This window comes from Xyrauchen texanus, chromosome 22 (assembly GCF_025860055.1).
Source record: "Xyrauchen texanus isolate HMW12.3.18 chromosome 22, RBS_HiC_50CHRs, whole genome shotgun sequence".
Taxonomy (NCBI): Eukaryota; Metazoa; Chordata; class Actinopteri; order Cypriniformes; family Catostomidae; genus Xyrauchen; species Xyrauchen texanus.
Genome location: NC_068297.1, coordinates 16,596,903 through 16,614,409, shown reverse-complemented (window position 1 = coordinate 16,614,409; position 17,507 = coordinate 16,596,903). Strand labels below are relative to the sequence as shown.

Sequence of the window (17,507 nt, the reverse complement as noted above, 5' to 3'; positions counted from 1 at the left end):
AAAAAGAGGGGGGAAAAAAAACCCAGACACATCATGTGTAAACCATCCCATGCACACACTGTTCCTGTTAACCTCTAATTAATTCAGATCATTACATATACACTTGTTTGACTGCATTTCTAACCTTGCCATCATCTTAAACTTTTAAGCACGATATACAACATCCCTCAATTGGGCAGCCGATCAGAATTACTCAGACTTAAAAAAAAAAAAGTGCTAATAAACTAAAAGGGAACTTGTACACCATGTTTGGATATTCATTGTGACTTAATTTCAAATATTCACGTGCCATAATACATGGCAATTACTTTTTGTGAGTAAAGGATGATTCATACAGTACACAAATAAAACTGCTATAGAAACCACAGTGATGATCACTGCCTTAACAGTAATCACTTAATTTTAATTGTATAAAGTCCAGTTGCTGGTAGAGCAACTCCAAGGTTATTGGTTCAGTTTGTCCTGAAAACAATGTATATCTTGAATGCACCGTAAGTAGCTTTGGATAAAAATGACTGCTAAATGCATAAATATGTATATGTATAAATATGTTTTCGTTTATTTTTACTTGATCTAACCCTAAATGAAAGTTGCAAATCTTCAAGTAAACTTCATTGGTGTAACCTAATGTATTCAGGTAGATTTAGTCATTTTAAATCACTTTTCACTAGAAAAAAAACAGTACATTTTACCATATGAATAATTTTTCCAGAGCAGGTTTTAAACATTAGACGTCACTCATTTAATGTCACTATTTTTAGTTTTTCATGTGAAAATCCTCACCAATCTAAAGGTTCTAAAATACAACACGAAAAAGATACAATTCCAGTACTTAATCAGTGCCTTGACCAGCTATAACTTATTCCAATGAAATGAACTTTTCACAAACTTTAAACTATATGGAGAAACCTAATCCTATGGAAAGCCCTGAAAGTCATTGTTTTCATCGAAGTGAAAATCATGTGAAAAGGAGTATCATATTGCACACAGCAATTTGCACTGTACCACAAAACAAAGGCCCCGCTGCTCAGTAACACAAAACAGAAGACGAATACTTACATTTTCACCTTAACCTGCTGGATATTCTGCAAAACTTCCAAGTTTGTCTCACTATGGGTCTCTGTTTCAGCTTGTTCATCCCCCTCCACACTTGATTGCGGACTAACAATCACTTTTTTAGCAAAGTTTTTCTCACTCTGTGACAGTTTCAAGCTTCTGCGTTTCTCCTCGTAGCTCTCAGCTTTCTGGTCTTTACAAATAAATCTCCCTTGAGTTTCGGGCTCAGGTGCTTTTGTGCTGTGCCCTGATTTCTTAAAGGCCTTTGTGGTGCAGTTGGCCGGCTCTGCCGCTTGTGGAGGACCAGGAGTGTTGATGGCAGCTGTATCGAGGGCAAAATAACTCTCCGCTAGGCTGGCTGGATCAAGTTCTACAGAAAAGAGTGAATCAGTAATGGAGCTCACACTCTCCTCCTCTGTCAGGTGAGTTTCCGCCCACACTGCTCTGTGTACTTGACCAGGTGAAGGAAAACATTGTGATGAGCTCTCCTCAGGGGATGTGGCTACTGTTGAATTGAGAGACTCATTATTACCAAGTTTACGTGACTTTCGCTTGTCACTGTTTTTCTTCCCCATGTTATCAGTCTCTGCCTCTTCTCTACGCTGACTGTCAGAGGACAACGGGCTTCTCGACTGTGAACCAAGAATCATTCCGACAAGTGCTGTGTAATTCCCACTGCCTCTGATAGTGGGTTTCAATACTGTCTTTTTACTCTCCGTCCCGCCTAAGACAACAGGGGACTTTGGTGTTTCAGGGTGATTTATGGGAAGGTCTGCACATTTCTTTAGTAATGTGTCAGTGATCTCATCTCTCGTCTCCTCCAGGTATACCTTGAGCTTCCTGCTGACCTCTGTTACAAGATGCTCGGTCTTTCCATCACTGCAAGTCTCGACACTACTCACCTTGATAACTTCCACCTCTTTTACACTCCCTCGTCCGCTACTGCCACTGTCAGCAAAAGGTAAATCTCCATCTGCAACGAGGGAGGCTACACTACACACGCTGGGACTTCGTCTATGTGCCCACCCAAACACTGAATCACCATTTTCTCTGTATACACCACCACTGGGTGTCCGTCTCAGTTCTTCTGAGACTGGGGCTTTGATTGGGCTGTCTGCATTTGGCGACACGATTTCATTACTGTCATCTGATGTGGTTCTGCTTTTTTTCTTCCAAGAGAAAATATTCCCAATACGGTGAAAAACACTTTCACTTTTCTCCTCAGAACTCTGGAAATACAAGAAAGAAAGAATCGATTTAAATAATTTAAGCTTACATTGTTACATACAGGTGCGACAAGGTTTGCAAAGCTTGTCGCATCATACCCATAAAGACTTGAGGCTGTAATCGCTGATAAAGGTGCTTCAACTAAGTACAGTGTTAAGGGTCTGAATACTTATGTAAATGTGATATTTCAGGGTTTTTTATACCTATTTTTAATAATTTGTTTTTTGCTTTGTCATTATGGGGTATGGAGTTTAGATTGATGTGAAAAAAAATATTTTAAGCATTTTAGCATAAAGCTGCAACATAACAAAATGTGTAAAATAACGAAGTGGTCTGAATACTTTCTGAATCCACAGTACATACAAAAAGTTTACTTTAGCTATAGAGTGTGGGATTCAACATAAGACCATAATCTTTAATCTTACGAACATAAATCCCAAAACATCCTCTTGACAATGCAATGATTTTAAAGGGGTCATATAATAAAAGTATTATTTATTTGTCCTCCTAAGGTCCTATTATAATAAGTGGTCAACAAAAATATCACAGAGGCCAATAAATCAGCCGATATTTTATATTTTTAAATTATCTGCATCCACCGACAAAATTTCCCATCTGGCTGATTAGTTTCCCAAGCCACTGCGGTGGCGAGAACGGTCTAACTGCTCCTTTTGTTTTACGAGCCATCATGTTACAACAATAATAGACATAGGCATGCAACAAGTCTCATTCATGCAGTACCATGGCTGAGCAGACACACATGAGCTCATGACCCGTAACCACAATAAGACATTATAAAAATAAAAAAATTCAAAGGAGATTAATTAAATAGTTTCAACAGACTGTCACATTCACGCTGCACTTTTAGTTTACTGCCAAAATTAAAGCTCCAGGTGTAGTAAATACGATGGATATATATTAATATTGTTGCATGTTCATTGCTCGAGCACTCTGCATCACGAAATTTGCATCACGTGTCCTGTACTCAGACACCTAACATTCACATCTGACCGAAGTATACTTTGGGATTTACAATTAAACTGCTGGTCCCTTTAAGAAATCCGACCTTCCCATGTAAAATGCACATCAAAACTGATAATTTTCTCGAACTCTTCTCACTAACCTTCAAAATCAGCCTCTTTGCAAAGTCTGTATTATTGTGACAAGATCATTACATTTACATTACATTTATGCATTTGGTAGATGCTTTTATCCAAAGCGAATTAACAGGGACAATCCCCCCAGAGCAACCTGGATTTAAGTGCCATGCTCAAGGACACAATGGTGGTGGCTGTGGGGGTAGAACCAGCAACCTTCTGATTACCAGTTATGTGCTTTAGCCCATTACACCACCACCACTCATAAAAACAAACTATTAAGACGTGACAGCAATGATTTTGGCCATCTTTACTTCTCGGGTAAAATCTCTGATCACCCAAGAGGTGTCATGACATGTATTCATACAGTTATGTGTTAATGCATTCATCAGTCTGATGACATAAAAATTAGAAAGTTCAGACGGAGTCATTTTTACAGATAGTTGACAATAAAAGCTCTTTTTGGACTGTGGAGAAGTATTAAAGTTGCAATATGTAATATATTTACTGTACAAAAATCATAAAATATTATCAGAGCTTTGGGAAAAATGCTAAGTTGAAATACTGGCTTCTCCAAAAACAATGCTACAGCCAGTATATTCTACTTTAAAATGTCTGTTCCGGGCCGGAATTTCTGTTTTGGTCGGTGTGATCTTTGTCCATTTCCCAATAATATTTCGACACCCGGGTTGCCAGATTTGAAACAATCTAGCGGGAAAACGTAGGAGCTGCTGCCATGGAAGCCAGCAATACATTTTGAGAACTTCGCCATTTTTTTATAACTCTGACAAACAATAAAAACATTGTAACGTATACATTAGCTGATCAACTTACAGTGTAAGTCTCGTCGCTTGCCATTGTCAGTTTGCCATTGTCGTTCTGTAGCGTGTCCTCAACTTGGCAACCGGCGAGAACTTCGAGTCTGGGGACTTGAGGGCGGGGAGACAACTGTCGCCAATATTTTGAATTGGGACTGCAGTACCCATTTTAAACGCTTGATATAAATTTGTTAAAAGTATATTTTCACAGTATTTTATTTCATTCTAGCTCGTTACCATTTGGAAAGGAGGCTGCGGAACCCTGACACCGGAACAGAATAATATAGTTTAAGAACGAACTGAAATGAAAATACATTACAAGTCCCTGGTTTAAACTACTGATGTGCAACAGAACAGTCACATGAGGTGCTGGCAGTGGAACAGAACAACATTCAAGTCAGCAAAGAACCAGACATAGTTTAGTCTTTAAGTTCATAACGGTTCAGCGGAATTCATTAACAGTACAAAAGTTACAATGGTAACCACAACATCTGCCAAAATACCATAGATTCAATTGCGGTTACTTTAATAAGTGTGGAAAATGGCATTATCCACTACGGTCACCAAAGAATAAAAATTACAGAAAGACTCTGAAAGTGTCTTCCACTGTTTGAGGGAAATATATTAATTTTGTATGCTTTAATAACAATAACTGCAACTACTTATTTTGGTGGACTCTATAGCTACCATGGTCATTTTTAAGGATAGAATTAGCAAGGACACAAACATCACACTAAGTGAGAAAAGAAATATTAGTAGCGCCACGTTGACAATTCAGTAGCATACATTCAGTGGACAAACGGCAGTTAGTTGCAATAACAATAATAAAACCTCGTCTGTCAAATGCGTAAAAAAATAGAGCAGCGGAGGTCAAATGACTATAACCTGACCTACCTGGCCAATTCCCCGTAAATAATAGATGTTCTCCTCTGCGTGTTCAGGACAGATCTGCGGTCTCTGATGCACATCCATCCTTTACCTCCACCCCTCTTACGCAGGAAAGGGCTGTGACTCAAAACCCAGTGAGCTGCCTACCTAGGGCAGTGACTTCTTTCCAGGGGTTTCAGTACAGCGTAAAAATGTGACGTGGTAGTGTAGGCGTTCTCCTAATTCAAAATTTGCATAGTTCATATGCACTTATATTGCAAACGGTAACAAAAATTATTTATCGTTACTCGTTCTTTACATTAAAATGCTACCGCATCTTTTACAAAATCATCTGCCTCTGTATCATAGTAAAACAACAAAAACATTTACCGATTTCCCTATTTTGTCTTAGATTCTCCATGGCTGTTCCATCAGTTTGCTGTCGCTGTTATGAAAAGCCCGCGATGAAAATATGAAACGCCCGCGGAAAGAAGGCACTATAATGCGCATGTGCACTGACCAGAAATTTGTTTTATGTCATGGCCACGCCCCTTGTGCGTCGCTGTACTGAAACCCCTGTACTTTAGTGAATGCCGCCTACCTAGATAGCATTTTGGGGCATTAAAAAGTGCATTCCGGGTCAGCTAAAGCACGCGACAGCAGCATAGTATAGATGCTCAAAACTGCTTGTGTCAAGGAACGCGCGCGCGATTGATCATTAAAGAAATGCTTTCAAGTAAAAGCTCACTCACTATGTTTGGAGACACAAGCAAAAAACAGCATATTTTAGTGCCCTTAAACACCCGAAACAAAAGCAAATGCGCTTTAAGCAAACAAACTTAAAATCTCCTTACCATTTTATCCAGCTGTAGAGAACGCGAGGTTCGTGTTTGTTTTCTAGCTTTCTCACACGTGTACAAAAATCAGATAGCAGAAATCATCGTAATCGGTCCAAAGTTCTCCGTAGTAAAAGGTAAAAACAGAGAAGAAATATAGCCTACAGGTTATAATCGCTCCAGTTCTTTCCTCACAATCCAAATGAATCATTTCGGAATACCGTGTGCTCATTCAATCGCGGTTCATTCGCAGACTGCATATGCCTGAGAAATGACAAACTTTTATATGAAGTCTAAATCATGTTCTGTTTACTTTGCTGGCTCCTGTCCAGGAATACTGCAGGTTAGGCCAAATGCAATTCGGCTCACTTTAGAGCTGTTGTGTAACAGGCAAAGTTAAACAACACCATCCACAGTGAATGTATTGAGATCGACCAGAAGCAAATGCCACACCCTTCCTCTCCCAGCATGACTCTCACTATCCACCACTGGACATTTGTAAGAAATCCAAATCATGAAATACATTATTAATAATAATAATAGTAAACCCTAACCCTTTATTAAATATTACACAGGATATTAAGACCAAAAACACTAATTAGTATTTTACTTACCTTATTTATATTACTCATCTTTGTATTGCATCTGTTAATTTGTTTCTGTTATGTATATCATCAACAGCAAGTGAATAGAAAAATTTATAAGACTCCAAACTTTCTAAGAAAATAAATGTTATCTTTACTAAAGATTTATTGTTTTATTTATCTTTACTGAGATTGCTAACAAAACATTGAAATTTATTAAAATGCTCTTGGATTGCTTTATGATAAGAGTGCACAATGATCACTACTATGTGTGATTCAGGTAGGCCAACATTAGTTATATGTTTGTTAGTTAGTTCTATTTAGTTAGGTACTGTATATTAGTCATATGTCACACACCTGCTATACACATTATGTCACATTCTGTTAGGGTTTGGGTTAACCCTATTAACAAATGAACATCTGAAGTCATATCTAAAAGGTAATGCTACTTTGAAACTATTGTATTGTGTTTGAACATTTGAACATGTTACAAATAACTACAGGGTGAATTTATTGTTGCTTCAGATAATGTCCATTTCATTTGCATTTGTATAGAACAAGAATGTGTATTGATCTTTTCCACAAATGTACCTTCTAAATTTGCAAATATTTGATTAATGCTAAATATCCAAATTGATGATATCGGTGTTGCTAACTCAAATTTGTGACTTCATCCCAAGTAGATTTCTTCTGTGCCCCATGAACTGGAGAGTTCTTTTGAGAGCTTAATCCAGCTCTATATGACACTACCTATACTACCCAGAGTACGACACTAAACAGCACATCGCTCTGTAGGACTATTTAAATCCTGTTCTAGATTTGTCCTGATTAGTTGCAACATCTCTTTGATATATGAAAAATAAAACATAAAAATTGTCTAATTGTCTTGAAAATGCTTTAAATCTTTACACTATCTAGGTATTTTATAGATGCATTTATGATAGAAATGCTGTATGTGCCGGGTCTCCAGAGACCAGAGTATGTCATAATGTTTTGTGAAATAACTAAGCATTTGAGGGTTAAATGTAGTTAATACTTTTTGTAAAGGGCAGGTATGTTACTTATTTGGCATCGTAAGGTTAATCACAGAGGGATACATTCTGGACATTTCTCTTTGTCATGGACAACAGAGAGCCTAGCCCTCCTTAACACTGCTATTGAGGACTTTATTTGACTTTACTGCTGTGTGACTTTGACATTAGTTGTCTGCCAACTCAGAAGGTCAAACAAAATGGTCTAATCACATTTTCAGCTAACATTATCAAAATCTTTTCATAAGAGACACCCATTTTAGATCTATTGTTACAGCTAAGGCTAACTTGACAAAAAGCGGTAACAAAAAGAAACAAATCTTAAATATAGCTGCAAGCAGCGATGACAGGCCCAAGCACAACTGGTCCATTTCCACCTGGTGGCTTTCGGAAAACAATGCAAGGAGGACACATGCATTTGGCATTTGACATTATTCTAAATGGTTTTGAAGCAATTTGGGCAAATATAAGATGACTATTTTAAAGTCTGTTGTAAGAGCCACACTTCCTGCTGCCAGGTAGTGGTGCTATGATCGTGACCCAAAATAGTCAAGTCCATGTGATTAGCCCCCAACATTAAACATACATCTCAATTTTGATCTAAATCACACATTGCACACAGAAGATATGTTACACGTCCTGTTTCACATTTTTCACCATTAATTTACCACCTCATCATGGCAAAACGTTTCGATATATCAAAATCTGTTTGCAGTTTAGCATCTTTAATGTCTTGGAATACTGCTGTCTAAATGTGTTGATAGTCTCATGAATCACCTAGGAAAAGTATTTAAAAGTTCAGAGACTGCAATATTAAAAAGAAATCTACAATGGCTTACTTCCTGTTGGAGGGACCTAATGACTATAATTATGAAAGTTGTCCAGCTTGATGAGAACTATATATGTACCAATTTTGGTGACTGTAGTTTAAAATAGGGGTGCTACAGAGCTTTTTCTGTGTGTTCTCAGATTGAGCCCTTATTAAAGTGTCAAATTTGGTGAAAATTTCTCATTCCATTTAAGAGTTATATCCATTTACGTTAAAGCAGAGACAAGTTTTAATTTTGTCGGCTTGTTTTTGGCACTTACAATCTAAATTTTGCCATGTTACTTGATAAGAACTTGCTTAGAGTGATTTTATTGTTGGTGGTATTGTTCAGTGGGACGAATGGCCTAGAAGCAATTAGCTAAATATTTTCAGACTTTTATCAAAATGGCAACAGACCATAAGGCGAACCATTGTAAAGGGTTTTACCGCTGTGCTCGACAAGTCCTCACAAATATGGAGAGACCAGTCTTGTGAAAATAGACCAACGGAATCAAAATATGCTCAAATGTATATAATTTCATTTGTTTTTGGCCACTAGGTGGCGCCATATGATAACACATACGAAGTTTCATAACGATACGCCAAAGCATTCATAAAATACATAATTTTACAACAAAATTCAAATTGGCAGATGCCGAAAATGGCCTACATGGAAAAATTGGGTATCGTTTGACTTCGTATGTCCACTGAATATAAAGAGACCAGGTTTGTGATTTTTAGCCTAGAGTTAGAAAAAAATGCTATTTTTAATTATATCTTTTGACCAATAGGGGGCACTGCGCTGAAACTCTGCATTTCATCTCATGGCATGATGGCCATGACACGTACTGTACCAACTTTCATCAAAATCTGTCAAAGATTTTGAGATAGAGATACAGCCTTAAGTCCAATTTTGCGTGTTCTTCATCAAATTAGTTGAAGCTCCATTAAAAGATTTAACATTTTTGTAACTTTTTGTAAGCACTGTCTACTGAGCATTTCTGCAAAATTTGGTGAAATCAGATGAACGGACTAGGACCTGTTATAAAAAGTATGTTTTTCTGAAAATTCAAAATGGCAGAAAATATATTCAGGCATAAATCAAAACCATGGTATGCTTACAGCAGGACTTACGGTTCAAAAGTTATTAGCGTAAACATGAGTGAAAATTTGACCTGTTGGTGGCGCTAAATGGTTTGAGCTAGGCACTCCAAATTTGCTGTGTTATCAGTTTAGACTCTCCTCTATCTGCAAAATTACATAACTTTCCCGTGAACATTTCTAAGGGCTGCCATAGACTTCCGTGGCAGAATAATAATAATAAGAACACTAGCAAACACAATAGGGGTCTTCACCCTTGACCCCTTATAATAATTATCCTTAGAAGAACAATAGGGCCTCTAATATAGTTTATATAGTTTTTTATTTTGATATATCTATATATGGAGAGATAGATGGACGGATGGATGGACGGATAGATAGATAGATAGATAGATAGATAGATAGATAGATAGATAGATAGATAGATAGATAGATAGATAGATAGATAGATAGATAGATAGGAGTTGTACATATTATGAATACTCTATTTACTATACTTTAATAAGTTTATTTTGAATGTTCTTTTTATTGTCTTGTTGTAAATGTTTGCATCAATGTCACTTTAGAAATGGCATTCTTTCCTTTTTGGGGGGGGGCTGTGTTCACTCAAACACTTTGCTGTGCTGCCCTCTGCAGGATGTTTAAGGAGTTGAGTTGAAATTTGACACTGCTGAAGCTGCACAAGAGATGGTTTCATAATTAATAGAACTGAGACAGATCAGTAAATGGGAAAACTATATATCAACTTTTTTATTTATGTATGTGTGTATGTACAACCTTTAACCTTTTACATTAGTTTAAGAAATTCTGAGTGGGGAATACATACACTTTATATGCTATTTATAAATATATATATATATATACACACAAACACAGATAGTAAACTAATGAAAAAGTTTAAAAGAGAAACGATAGGTTAAATTAATATCTAAACTTGAGTCTCCCTTTCGTTTTCTTTTGGTTCTTTGCACACTGTGTATAAAAAATACATATCACTTTAACTCTCTGTATCCGCCTGTAACATGATAGTTTATTTTCTTGTTTTGCTTTTTATTTTGGTTCTTAGTATGTTAAAAATTAGATTTGACTATTTTACTATAAATATGCCCTATGAAATGAATTCCTTGAAGGGTTAAATGATCACTCACTTGTTACAAAGACTAGTTTTAAATTCAAACTGATAACTGGATTAAAAAATGTCCTCTTACCTTCCTGTGTTTCCGCATTGGGGATGTTGGATCTGGAAGTGAGACACGATCTAGGCTTATCACTGAATTAGTCGGAGAGTGGACAGGGGTGGGGCAGGTGTCGGTCATCAAATAATCCTCTGTCCGGATGCTCATTTGATCAAAACTCCTGGAGAACAGAGAAGCAATTGTTACTGGAATCTAGAAGAAGAATGATGCCCATATTAAGATGCCCTATTTTGCAGAGAGGTAAAGGATCAGTGCAAAAGACCACAAAGCGGCTGTAAAAGCTTGTATTTTGTTTTTCCTGTATCATCTTGAGAACCATTTTAAAAGGTCTATCAAGACAATACAGAATATAGGCATAACAAATTTACAAGAGAAAAAAAAATCTCACAAGACAAGAACATCTCTATATACGTTAGGTCACATTTGAAATTATATTTTACATTAAAATGAAGCATATATTTGGATCAATTACATTGTGACATTATTTTCATTTTAATAAAGAACATTTTTATCCCAAATTCTCATTAATGTTAAGTGAGAAAAACTATAAATAAATACTGTAAATAAACAAATCATTCTCATTAATGTAATGCAAAAGCTTTCAGAAAAATGGGAAATATTTTGGGAATGATAAACAATGGGAAAAATAAAAATAACTTAAAAGGAAAATATTTCAATAAAATATGGTAAAGAGAATTTACACAGAAATTAGAATTATTTCTTTAGATTGTTAAAATACAAAGTGAATGAGTTTGCTACTGCCATTTTCAAATACTCAGAGGGAGTCATACAGGACAATAAACATTTATGTAATAGTGCATTCTGAAATGTACAACTGTATGTACTAGAACAGTAATCACCAGTATATGTATGCCCATAATGTATACAGAATTGAAAGAATGTGAATACATTGTACATTATTTCAAAGAATGTGTTGCCATGCTCTAAGAATCATTTAAATGTGGTGTTTGTTCAATCTAATGGGTGTTGTGATACTACAGCAATAGTATAAGTCTGTATTTTAGCATCACAGTGCATAATGAATGTAGCTTCCTTGTCATTCAATGGAGTCGTTATGTGCAGCATTAAATGTTAGCAAATAATTGTTAAGTAGATGTAAAAAGTGTTGCCTCCTGGAATAAAGTTTGACACAACAATAACTGGCCTCATAGCAGTGGAACAGATCTATCCTTGCTCTGTTCCAGTCTTCAAATGTGTTCTTAATTAAGAAGAAACATCACAGGTTCTTTTGTTACAGTACTTTCTGGGGAAGTCATAAAATAGTTTGTCTTAACTGCTAGAGGACCACACAAGGAAATGCAGCAGGTGTCAAAACTAAATCTCCTAAAGATCACACACACTAGTTTCTTATTTTGCGTAACAGAATACATTGTCCCTTTTTACATTACTTATCTGTTTCCAGGCCTTATTGCATTCAAAATGTTCATACTTATTTTACTGTAGGCTTTGTGTTGTGCAACTATTGCACAATTGAACCTTTTTACAACACAACCAGCAGGGAGCAGTCTGAGATAAGCCTTGCTTAGTTGCCAAAACCTCTGAAAGCTTTTTTATTTATTTGGTGATTTGACTTGCAGAATGGATCCTGTATGGACCTCAGCTTATTGTATTGTCCCACAGACAGGGGCGAAAATTTCATCAAAATGTTGGGGGGGACAATAAACATAACAGTTTTCAAGAGCAATTTTTGAAGGGGACACCAAGGTTGTTTTTGTTGTTGCCCCGTTTGCATTTGTATTATTTTATTTCTTAAACAATTATTTTAAGAATATATCATTATATTATTTAAAATACACATATTTTAATGATTTTTCGGAAATGAGGTTAAACAAAAAGATATTATTTTTCTATTTGACTGTTATTAATTCACAAGACATGAAGAAATAATTTAAAGTGTCTCTCTCTCTTCTGTTAGGTTTTTATTTTTTTGCCATTGTAATCTTTAGGGTGGGCAACAGGTTGTATCTTCGGCGGTCCCCCTTGTCTGTGTTTCACTGTCAATCCCACCTGAACACCATTCAGGTGAAAATGACAAAAATGTTCTTTGACAGGTTTGGGATAATAACTGAAAGCTCTGAGAGGTTTTCAGAGCAGTGAGACTGTCTGCCTTCAACTTGTGTGATCAGCTGTGTGGATCTGATTACAATCCAGTTTTCACACTTGACTCCATGCATTGAATGTGTTTAATAGTTTCAAAATAATATAATATCATATATGCTTAATAACATTTAATTCTTCGTCAAATCCAACAGCCCTACTCCTGCTATTATTGGAACTGTTTTATTTAAAATGTTATTAATAATCTAAAACGTCATGCTACCATTAAAGCCTCTTTTACTCAGGCCTGAACAGATAAAGGGTTAACACTTCAGTTTCCTCTCTGACTGTTTGTCCCCTCTGGGCATAAGTAAATATACATGATCTGGCATCTGTGTTTGTAAGGTAAGACATGATCTCAAGGCTATGGATGCCATAGCTGGCAGGCTGTAATGCCAACAGCTTTTCATCTGTATCAGAATATAAACTCAAAACAGCCCACAGTTTCAGATTTTTTCCTCTATTCTTCTGCATTAAAATGACAGAAATGCACAAGTAGTAACATTAGTGATGTATTTTAAATGCTCTTTTTCATTCTTTGTTTGACACTTTTTTGTCACACAAAATGTTTTGTCATTTTGGCCAACAAACAACCAAACCTGTTACAGGATGTCCTGTTAACACAGATTGTGCACGTAAATAGAGATGCACTCATTATGAAATATCGATATTGTGATTTAAATTTTATATTTATCTAAAACTAAATTAAAAATAAGCCTATCTACTGAAATAACTTGTCATTTCCCTGACTCATATACCCCTTGAGGCACAGACATAACTTGCATTAAATTGGAAGTGTTGGGACACAATAATTATTTTCTTATAACATGAGCTATGTGTGTTCGTTTTGGACTTTTACATACAAAATTTGGTTATACATATATAGGAACGTATATATTTATACTCCCAATATTTACAGTATATCATGATCAATGGAAACATGGGAAATGCTTCACACTGATGCTGCAACCCCCACTGAAACATGAAAAAGCAACATTTCTAATCCAGGCATGCTGACATTGCAAATGCTAAATGTAACTTCACTATGACCAATCTGGTTAAGAAGATCCTCAGAACTGACAACAACTAAAAAATGGTCCTCCATGTTGAACCCTGCCAGTTGTCATGAACCAAAAGTAAAGTATGGAGACGTCAAAGGCATGTTAAGTGCAGCCTGGGCTGCATCAGTTTCATGTAAATGTGGATAAGAGAGCACAGGTAGAACTACATGATATGGTCATCGTCATGTGTCATAGGCATTTTGTGTACTGCAAGTGTGTGCACAACGCTACCCAATATCTTTGTGTATAAGGTCCTTTGTGCTCTTGTTTGCATTTAACTGTCTTCTGTTCTGTGTATGTTCTGATTGTGGCTGAAATGACTTCAGATAAACACCTACAAGTGACCCTTGTGCAAAACATGCAATACTTATTAAAAACTAGCGCAAGACAAAAATATTGGTTGCACATCCCTGCACAACTGCACATATTTTGCACAACTGTCCAGCTCCTTTATTAAAACCAATCAGTTTATTTTTTCCTCTATATATTGTATCTTAAATATAGTTTATCATTTATCTTACCATGTTTATTTATTATTGTTATTTTATGCATCAAACACCAAGGCAAATTCCTTGTATGTCAAAACTTACTAGGCAATAAAGTAGATTCTGATTCTGATTGCTGTTTCAAAGTTTCACAATATATTACCAAACAATACTGTATTGTTGTTCTAACAACAATGAGATGCGTTCATTATGAATTGATGTTCGTTCAATGTTAAATTTGTTTTTTAAATAATATTAAAAAAGAGATTTACACACCATTGAGCAAAAGTTCTGTAAAATATCCTATAAGAAATACTGTAAGTATTTAACATGTTTCCTTTGTAAGAATGTTACAGATTCTTTGAAGAGCTAAACTGCAAGGGTATTTATGTGATAATAAACATGCTAGAGCCCAGTACCTACGCTCCCTATACGTATATTACGCAGTCTGCATAGTGCACCAACTCCCTAGGGGGGCACCATCATACCCTAGGAGGGCACCCTCTATGTAGGGCATCAATTTGGCCAGCGGCGGCCCTGCTGGAGCGAAAATACGTTATTCCTTCACACAGTTTTTTGCACTGAGGACTCTATTTTCATGACTTTGTGCACTTTGTGCAATGAGTGTTTGCTGTGTCTTATCCGATTTTCATCAGAGCGCTAATTAAAAGCACAATTTTCGTGACAGTGTATTGTGCAAGTGGGTGTTGGTGGGAGTGCTTGAGGTATTTGTGTGTGTATGTGCAAAGGCAATTTGCTATTTTCCTTAGAATTAAGTAGTTGTGCTATGTCTATTTTTGGCACAAAGTCTAAACTCTGTTTGATATGTTTACTCTCCAGATCCCATATATAACCATCATAAATATTAGCATTTTTTTAAATAGTACCATGGTGCTTTAAATGTGCATTTAGTAATTTGGGGGCTAATAATTTTTTTTACATATTAACAAATGAATCATGTTTTTGTGAAGAGTGATCTGAATGGTGTACACTCACATGAGATGAAAACTGTCCTCATAATTATTTTCTATAAAAATGCTTTTTATATATGGTGCGGGTCATCCCTTCAGTGTGTTTTGCAATGTTGAAATTACATGGTCTGCTGTGTTTCACTAAACGTCAAAGAAGAAAATCCTCATGCTCGTTGGCTGCCGCCTACATGGATACTTGTGGCTATGCTTAGCGCAGTGTTGTTTGGTGACCTGAATAGTAAAAAGAACACAATGGAACATATTTATTATCCTGCTATAGAAATGAAGACTTCGGGGAACTGGCCCCCACAGTGAGTCTGGTTTCTCCCAAGGTTATTTTTCTCCATTAATCTACATCTTATAGAGTTTTGTGTTCCTTGCCACAGTCGCTTTCAGCTTGCTCACTAGGGTTATTAATATTATTATTTAATTATTTTTAAACACGATTAAGAATCGTATTTTATCTAAATTACACAATGATAATTCATCGACATTATAGACATTACAGTTTTATCGTCTGTTAATGTCTGATCTTCTGTAAAGCTGCTTTGAAACGATATGTGTTGGGAAAGGCGCTATACAAATAAAATTGACTTGACTTGACTTGAAGACAATGGGGGATTCAGTAGCTGTGCTGCCGAAGAAGTGAAAAAGGTCTGAAACAAGAAGACAAAAAGCTAGAGTAAGTTAAGATATTATTAACAGTTTAGACCACTCTCTAAAATAGTATCAGTGGAATTTACAGAAAACTCATATAAGTTTCCCTCAAACTTTTAAAAATTACATGTGTATTCAACGTATGTTAGTAATGGACAGTTTTCAGCTGTGCAACAGGAAAGCTCGTGTAATTTTATTTTCTTTATTACCACAGAAATAGTGGGGGGCCCATCTATCTCCACCTCTATCACATGGCATACGTCTTCATTCATTTAGTAGCTTAGCACAGCGATTATTGTGGATTTTGAGTAAACCATGACGTTGATTTGCTTGGAAACAACGAGTTCTTCAAATACAGTATTCATGGACATGCTAAATTTGATCATCAAAAACAATTCTTATCTTTCCTTTTACCATAACATTCTGTTTAGCTTGATAATTGAGGTTTATTTTACGCTAAGCAGTTCTCTAATAAAGGTAATAACTGTCTTTAGAAATAACATGAAACTTAGAAAGTCTCCAAAGATTACTGATATGAGGGACAATAATAATCCATCCTTAAAGGTGGAGTAAGAATTTCCTGAGAAAACTTTTCATTTACAGAGCCAGGGCTGTGTACAAACACCAGATTTTCTTTCAGCGCACACACAGAACGGACAGCTAATGGACCATAAAGAGATATTCGCAGAATTTGACAAAAAGTGTATTGCATTAAAATGAATTACTCCAACTTTAACTGTAGAAGTGTGTTCGCTTGTTCGCCATTTGTTTTTAGGCAAAGCAATTATATTATAGTAGTGTGGCAGCGGGGGCGTGGTCAAGCGCCCGTCTGGAAGAGAAAAGCGGTAAGGGCGCCTACACCTGAGCTAAATTATGTCTAACACCTGTGTCTAATTTCAGTGAGCACGGGGAGAGCGGCATAAAAGGCAGCCAGAGGGCCTCCAGAGGGGGAGAGAGAAAGTCGGACGCTAGAAGCTTGCTGTGTGCTTCAGTGGCATATCTGTTTATAAGTGTCAAATCAAAGCATATATTAAAAAGCCTCACCTTGAGCCTGGCCTCACGTGTCATCCTTGGGACGAATACTGTCACACTGGTGCCGAAACCCGGGAATATGTTGTCCAGTCATGGAAGGTAACCAGTGTGACAGTATTCGTCCCAAGGATGACACGTGAGGCATCCGACTTTCTCTCTCCCCCTCTGGAGGCCCTCTGGCTGCCTTTTATGCCACTCTCCCCGTGCTCACTGAAATTAGACACAGGTGTTAGACATAATTTAGCTCAGGTGTAGGCGCCCTTACCGCTTTTCTCTTCCGGACGGGCGCTTGACCACGCCCCCGCTGCCACAAGTAGTAATAAATAACTTTAGAAATTACCTCAAACTCCAACATTTTTGAAAAAATGTGAAACTGGTTTCACTGGTATTAATAGAGATCTATATTAAATCACAGCTCATAAAATTAATTACTTGGTTTCTGCTTTATCACTCTCACTGGGTCATTTCTCAAGCACTCTTGACACATTCCTGCAGCATGACTCTTTCCATATCTAGGAACTTGTGTTGTTACTAGATGTCTGAAACAAAGAGCTTTTCAGAC

General features: G+C 36.5%; 1 protein-coding gene across 2 annotated transcripts in view; it reads right to left on the bottom strand.

Annotated features, from left to right (window-relative positions):
* Positions 1-17,507, bottom strand: part of LOC127662660 (beta/gamma crystallin domain-containing protein 1-like) — a 60,317-nt gene that overhangs the window by 27,795 nt on the left and 15,015 nt on the right. Inside the window, exons 2-3 of one of the 2 annotated variants that reach the window (XM_052153948.1) lie at positions 10,634-10,781; positions 1,060-2,285 (exon numbers count right to left, since the gene is read on the bottom strand). In XM_052153948.1, coding sequence (XP_052009908.1) covers positions 1,060-2,285; positions 10,634-10,781 — 1,374 coding nt within the window. Of the gene's footprint in view, positions 1-1,059; positions 2,286-5,092; positions 5,222-10,633; positions 10,782-17,507 lie in introns of those variants that run through there. The other variant, XM_052153949.1, reaches the window with a different exon arrangement.